This window comes from Leguminivora glycinivorella, chromosome 2 (genome assembly GCF_023078275.1).
Source record: "Leguminivora glycinivorella isolate SPB_JAAS2020 chromosome 2, LegGlyc_1.1, whole genome shotgun sequence".
Classification (NCBI taxonomy): Eukaryota; Metazoa; Arthropoda; class Insecta; order Lepidoptera; family Tortricidae; genus Leguminivora; species Leguminivora glycinivorella.
Window position 1 is genome coordinate 31651775 of NC_062972.1, and position 8028 is coordinate 31659802.

The 8028-nt window shown below is 37.5% G+C and overlaps 1 protein-coding gene across 1 annotated transcript; it reads right to left on the bottom strand.

The window, feature by feature from the left end:
* Positions 1-4769: 4769 nt before the first annotated feature.
* On the bottom strand, positions 4770-5414 carry LOC125239387. Its single transcript, XM_048146958.1, has one exon. It carries the CDS (start codon positions 5412-5414, stop codon positions 4770-4772), a length of 645 nt encoding a protein of 214 aa, XP_048002915.1.
* Positions 5415-8028: the final 2614 nt, after the last annotated feature.

Below are 8028 nucleotides of genomic sequence, written 5' to 3' on the forward strand. Positions count from 1 at the left end.
GAAACAGGCGTGATTGTATGTATGTATGTTTATTTATTTTAATATGATTCAAGCCCAGAGGGTAACACGATTTAAAGAAGAAGAATATCGATATAATACCAGTACGCGAAATGCACATTTAAGAATAAACTCTTCGTATAAATAAGGAAATGAAAGCTGTTAATTACAAGTTTTTGTTTTAGTTCGTGGACTTTGAGAGGATTTTTCTGCGTTTAGATCCTGGACGAACGGAAGTTTTCAACTTTTTACTTGTTAGCCTTTAGTTAACGGTGTTTTGGTTTAATAATGATTTGTTAAATAATAATATTAAATAGTTGAAAGAAGTTTTTTACGTCAGAATTTTCTTGTTTGATTTATACTTTGATCCCTTGCAGCTTTTTACGTTAGTACAGGTACAACTAATACTCTTGTCCGTTGAGAGTTTTTTGAGAGACCATTTCTTCTCTTTCTTAGTAAGTAGATGTGTTGTATAATATGTATATTGTAAGATATACGTCCCAGAGTTTCTACTAATTTTCATTTTTTATTGCATTATCTGGTCCGGTCTGGCTCAGTCGGTAGTGACCCTGCCTGCTGAGCCGCGGTCCCAGGTTCGAATCCCGGTAAGGGCATTTATTTATGTGATGAGCACAGATATTTGTTCCTGTCATGGATGTTTTCTATGTATTTATCTATTTAAGTATGTATATCGTCGCTTAGCACCCATAATACAAGCTTTGCTTAGTTTGGGGCTAAGTTGATCTGTGTAAAGTGTCCCCCAATATTTATTTATTTATTTATTTATTTATTTATTATTTTTGTCTCTAGTCATTTTTTGCATCTATAATATATTTTTTATTATTTTTGACATAATATCATCCTCCTTAAGTTATCCCGGCATTTGCCACGAATCATGGGAGCCTGGGGTCCGCTTTGACAACTAATCCCAAGATTTGGCGTAGGCACTAGTTTTACGAAAGCGACTGCCATCTGACCTTCCAACCCGAAGGGTATCTAGGCCTTATTGGAATTAGTCCGGTTTTCTCACGATGTCATTTTACGATTTCACTATGTTATTTTTAATATGGACAACATTTTTTCTTGTTCGATATTGGGTGACTTTCAATCTATGTTGTAAATGGGTGACATCTCAAGGAATGCATAAATTAGTGATTTGTTTAAAATTCTCAACATAATAAATGACTAAATAGATAATTTCAATCCCCAGCGACCACCTTTTACCAACTTCAGGTCAATCAAAGTGCAATATCTCAAGGATAAAGTTTGGTGCGGGAGTTCAAAAACTCGCTAAACAAGATACATCGGTGTTTGTGAGTCTCCGGGATGTTTCGGGAAGTACGTTGGACACGACTGTGGTGAAATCTTGTGAGGGTGTTTTATTATAGGTATTAGTTGCTATAGTGATGATGTCGAATAATTTACAAAGTTACGGATTACATTTTTTTTAACCCCCGACATTACATTTTTTTACACAGCAGCTGAGCTATTGGAATGCCCTCTGTGTGTAGACAACAAGTTATATAAAGGTCAGAGAGGTCTTGCAGTCCACACGACTCGTAAACATGGCAGCCTTGTTACCATCACCCCCCCTCTGGCGAGCGCGTCGCAGCCTACACCATCAACTACAAATGGATCCAATAGCTCCTATTACTGCTGTGCAGATAAGTTAGGTTTTATGAAAAAGAATGTAGCAGTCATAAAAAGAATACCCCGCGGTGCCCGTAGGACCGTAGCAAGTTCCCTTACGGAATGCGTCGCCAAAGTCGTGAAGGAAAACTCCACCCAAGCTTGGGACCGCCTGTTCACGTTCTCTTACTCGGCACTACACGCCGAAAAATCTACTAAGGCTTCTTTAACAAAACAAATAAAAAATAATTCGATTAACTTACCACTCCCAAGCCACCACCCCCGTAACCCACGACCATTCTCAAAAATTAGGTTTATTGAAAATAAAATGTCTGATGGAGACTTGAGTGGAGCAGCACGGTTACTGTTTTCCAATGACGACTTGGCGACTCATTCACCGGAAACCTTTGCAGCTCTCAGAGACAAACATCCGGCCCCCCCGTCTACCACGCAGCTTCCAGATCCCCCCACCCCTGGTGACACAGTTCTAACCGTCTCCGAAGATGCAGTCCAACATGCGATCTTTTCTTTCTCGAACAGTTCAGCGGGCGGGGTTTTCTTTCTATGACTTTTTTTTTTTTTTTTTTTTTTTTTTTGTCCCCCCTATTTAGTACCTCCTTATTTAACTGTTAGCATCATTTTTATTTATTATAAGTTTATTTTTAAGTATTTAGTTCAATTAGTTTTGTATAGTTATTATTAAGTTTATATATTGTATATAATTTACAGTATTGATAAGTTGTGCTATGTGATTAATAAACGTGTAATCGGGAACACCTTTTTTTTAACAACGGGGTGTTATAAGTTTGACGTGTCTGTCTGTTTGTTTGCCTGTATGTCTGTCTGTCTGTCTGTCGAGTTAGTCGGGAGTGTTCTTAAATATTATAGTGTATATGTATAATTTGTAGTGTATTTTTTTTTTTTGCCTAGCCTATAATTGTGTCCCACTGCTGGGCAAAGGCCCCTTTCTTCCGCCACTCATCACGATTTGCCGCCTGCTCCGGCCAGTCGCTGCAAAATGCGTCGAGGTCATCCCGCCATCTTTTCTTTGGCCTACCTCTCTGCCCCGGCTAATCTATGGTGTCCAGTCGATAGCCAATTTGGCCCACCGATCTGGATGCATTCGGCAGACATGTCCTGCCCAATCCCACTTGAGCCTTGCAGACTTAACACCCAGATCTACAATACCAGTTTTGGAGCGCAGTTCGGTGTTCCTAATAACTCGATCGGTTCTGCGGACTCCGAGTATGCTGCGCTCCATTGCTTGCTGGCAAATCTTGAGTCGGGACTTTTGGGCTTCCGTCAATGACCAAGTTTGGGCGCCGTATGTTAGGATAGGCAGGATGTCGACGAGTTTGCGCTTTAGTGTCAGTGGAAGGTTGCCCTTCATTAGCGTCTTCATGGACCAGAAGCTCTTCCAGGCGCAATTTTTATTATGAAATAAATAAATCTAAATCTACCTGCTGGATATCCATCATAAATAAATTTAGAGACATTATTTATTTAAATGGCGAGAAAAAAATTCTACGAAATTATCGTTTTAAAATCGGTATTGCATACATATCAAATTTATATACGCTACAATGTTTTAGGCAAAAATTTGATATAAAATAGTGAAGCGATATTTTATTCATATGGAAAGCAATGAAAACTTGCAATAACCCAAAAAAGAATTCCACGAAAGGGATGATTCTGGTGACATCCAGTGGTTTATTAAAAATATCATAAAAATGCAATATTTATATTGGAAAGACTTTTTAATAAGTTTTAAAACTAGACTAAAAAGTCAGTTCTCGGAACTGCACTAAAAATGCATGTACTTTGAGAAACGTTGAAATTAAATTCAAGCAAAATTTCTATTCGCAGTTAATATTAATAACACCAGGAGTCAGGAAATTCACTCGAAGAAATGCAAACCCAAAAATAAAGTTTATTCCAAACGCGGAAGCTGACTGTATGCTTTGCCGCCTCTGTATGCTAGGAGCTGGCATCGAAAAAATACAAAATTTTAATTTTGAAAAAAAAAATCCGGCATACTCGTAGTTGGACCGATTTTCATAAAATGAGCATTTTGCCAATTATTTTTTTTTTATTGTTTTAGGGAATTTTAGGTCAATTGTACTCAGAATCACGAGTACTTTCAATCTCACTGGGAGACAAAAAGTGTCCCAGAATTTCCAAATATTTTTGTTACTTTCCTCTTTTGTTACCCCATACAAGATGTACGGAAAATGATAACAAAATAAGAAAAAATCGTACGGAACAATTTTTTTAACTACTAGGATTGAAAAGGCTAGGAATTCTGAGTAGAAATAACATATATTTTTTTCAAAAATATCACACTTCATAAAAGTGGCAAAAAAAAGAAATGCTCAAATGTGAGTGTGTTTAGTAAAACCTCTCACTTTGTTGGTTACCATTAAGGCGAGATTTACTTTGATCTTTATATGAATAAACTGACAAAGCGGCTTTATAGCAATCGACAAAGTGGGACGTCTTCCCGTGCAAACTCACAAATATGGCTAAGAACACTCTCGACGAATTCAGCTTTCAAACAAAAAAGTAATCTACATCGGTTCATCCGTTCGAAAGCTACGATACCACAGATAGACACACACACAGAAATACACGTCAAATTTATAACACTCCGTCGTTTTTATCGAGACTTCTCGTTTTACTAAATAATGCTGATCATTAAGCCTTTTGGGTCTAAAAGGATTATTTTTTGGCGTTTTGGAATCGCACACAACTCTTACCTAAAGCAGTGTAACAACACTGCTTAAGTCACTTCATAATTATTTATTTTGGTATTTTGTTGTACGTCAAATTAAGTTAGTTAGGTTTTTTTATTGTGTCATTTTATCCTATGCTTAAATTTCATTAATTTGAAAGGCCCCAAAACTATCGGTCTGTATTTATTGTTCAAAAACACATTATTTATAACTTAAAGTAATATACAAGAAAAGCGAATTACAAAGACGAATGTATCCCTTTGAGGTTTTTTTTAATAATAAATAAATAATAAATAAATAAAACAATTTTATTTCGGATAAAAAAATCCATAGCTGTTAGTAACATGTACATTTAACTTATAAAATAGTGTTAGTGGAATTACAGACTAATTATTAAACCTAGATATTTATTTATTTTTCTACAACATGGAGTTTTGTCCAGTGCTGTAGCAGAGGGGAGTCCCACCTATCCGACAACGCCACCATGATGCTGTTGGTACTGCCTCGCCAGCGGCTTAGTAAAGAGGCAACCCGCTTCCGCATGATAGCCGCAAAACCGTCAACTTGTGCCTCCGCAAACATGCCGGATGCACTACAGTGACGAGGCAGCCCCATCAGCATCCTGAAAGCGTTGTTGTACTGCACACGCAGGTCGCTGTACGCGCGCCGCGTATAGCTACTCCACAGGCTGCACGTATAGAAAGACTGGCAGTAAGCTTTGAAAAGCGTCACTTTAACTGCGTGTGTGCAACGTGCAAACCTGCGGACAAGCATATTGCACCGCACGGCCAGCGACCTGCGTTCCCTCTCTATATCACAGTTATCACTAAGGTCTTCAGTGACCCAATGGCCTAGGTACTTAAATTTGCTTACTCTAAGCAGAGGTGTGCCACATAGAGATACCTCAGGCAATTTTGTGTAGGTCTTAGATTTGGGCTTGAAAACCATTAGCTCGCTTTTTTTTACATTGTATTTGAGACCATGCGTGTCCGCATAGTCTTGACACATCGAAATAAGCCTTTGCAGAGCCCTGATTGAAGGGCTTAGTAGCACCATATCGTCAGCGTAGCTTTTTACATTTAACTTTTACGTATAAGGCGAGTAAGTGAAAAGTACTTTAAAACAGCTAGGATCATAAGCCTCAGGTACAAGCTTTGAAGAAAAAAATACAAAAAAGTAATTTCCTTAACGTCATAAATTACCCAGCTCTTAGACTACCCAGCGAAAATATGCGGAATTTATTACGTCCAGTAAATCAGTTTTGCAACAAAAAGTGCGCCGAGTGTTTTCATTGCATGGGGAAGATTTACAGACATACATATTCTAAATTCGCGGACAGCCGCGGACTTATTATGCGCTTGGCACTTGAAAAAAGTAGACAGTCGTTTTTAACCGACTTAAAAAAAAAAAACAATTATTTCGACCGGTTCTTAGCACGTAACTCAAACTTAAGATAAGAAATGTTGACAGATCAGTTAGATAAGTTCGTTTTCACATTATCCGATCCGATATCGGATATCGGAAGAATTTCAATAGAAAAAATCCAAGATGGCGCCTGTAATGTATGGGATATCACTCCGACATCCGATATCGGATCGGATATTGTGAAAACGGACTAAACGGCGTCGGGTCGACACCTCTGGAGTTGCAGGTGTCTAAAGTACATAAAAAGTGTTTATCACCAGGCGGGCCGTATGCATATTTTACCATAAAAGTAGTAAAAAAACAAGTGTAAATAGATCCAGTCAATTACGAGTATTACGAATTACGATTATTTAACGGCCAAATTCTTTGATGAACCATTAGCAAACAACGTTGAACGGTTTCTTAGAATGTCACTTTCTTGAACGACCAGTTCCATGAAAGAATATTTTATATATTATATCACTGAATACTTAGTTTTCTCTTGAGAATTACATATTAGATTCAAGTTGGTCATTATTTTGTCAAATTGACTTATAATGATTGATGATGATCTTTGAGATATTGAAACTAATAAAAAAAATAAAAAAGTGCATTTTGATGAAGACGCGAGAGAACTGAGAACTCAGTTAAAGGTTTGAACACATCACTTTTAACAATTTTCTTACTTTGCACCAGCTTCAAACATATTTAGCGACATCGATGCCATACAAAAGACCATCTCGCAATATTACCACGTTATATAATTTTATGAAAAAAATTTGCATCAGATACCACTCGGAGCCTTCCTTTTTATTTTCATGCATATAAAAACTTGCGCCTGTATTCCCAAAAGGTAGGATGAACACAAAAATTGTTGATATTTCCGTGCCTTTAGCAATTAAAATGAAAGAAAATGAAAGTAACAGGTTGCTAGTCCATCGCCTATAACATAATTGAACACACTGATTGAACACATATCACACAATCGACTATCACAATACCCACAGGTGGAAAGAGGGAGAAATTCTTAACCTGCCACTGCACGGGGCTATTTATTTCAATTTTAGTAGAGGTAGGTATACATTTTTAGAGTATTAGAGTGGAGGTAGACCTCTGTATGCTAGCCGTCGGCGAAAGCTGGTGTGATACCCCTCAAGACCGAACAAAGCGGCGTGATTAGGGTTGCAAACAGAAAAAAAATGTTTTTTTTTTCAGAATTATGAAAAAAAACATGAAAAAAACCAAGCACCAATGTTTTCTTTTCTAAATATGTTTTTTTTTTTTCAGATGAACAAATAATTCGACAATAACGGTTTTTCGTGAGTTGTAACGTGTTTCAATAACAAAAACGTACATTTTAATTCGATTAACATTCAGTATACAAACGTTTATATTGGGCAATTCCCGATGCGGCGTGCAACGTGGAGAGGCGGTGGTGTTGCCAACAGTAAATAGTGATAACTACCAACCACAGATTTCGTAAATGTTACTTTTATAAGACCAGAAATCGAAGTTATTTGATTAAATTCGTTTAATAGTTAACCCTAAGTCTAAAAAACCGCATAAAAGTATTAACTACTTTGCAAATTTTGAGATTTTGTACTTTAGAAAAAAAAGCATACTCCAGAAAAAAAACTGTCTTTTTTCACGGTTTTTTTTCATGCTTTTTTTTTTCAAGCCAGAAAAAAAACCGTTTTTTTGCAACCCTAGGCGTGATCTTGTTTTGGAGGTCAAAACTCATTCTGGGTTATCGCGCCAGCCAAGTAAGTTAGTAATATTTATTTCAAAGTCTTTTCTATACCTGCCTAAGGCATCGTAAGCAAAAAGCCGCGCCGGACGGACGGACGAAATAAATTAAAGCAGCGGACATGCGGGTTCTTAACAACGGTTTTTCACTCCGCCATTTTGAGGTTTCCACTTAAAGCATAATTATAATGAAGATTTAGGAAGTACTTGAGGAAGGGAAGGGAACCTTTGGAACAGAAGAGGGGGTCAAGATGGTAAGCGGTTGATTGGTAGCACCGGTGATTATGTGGCTACACAGGTACAGTCGCCATTAGGGTTTTGCTTATTTTATCAATGTTAAAATGTTCTGCCCTGTGTGGTGACAGGTTAAGAATTTCACCACCCCCTTTCTCCCCGTGGGTGTCGTAGAAGTAGACTGTGGAATATGGGTTAAATTGTGGTGTAGGCGAGAGGCTGGCAACCTGTCACTGTAATGTCACAATTTGGATTTTTTCAACCCCATTTTGCCAAGAGTAATAGC

What these genes read in the sequence shown, in the direction of transcription:
- LOC125239387 (XM_048146958.1), bottom strand. Translation starts at nt 5,414, where the DNA reads ATGGTGCTACTAAGCCCTTCAATCAGGGCTCTGCAAAGGCTTATTTCG.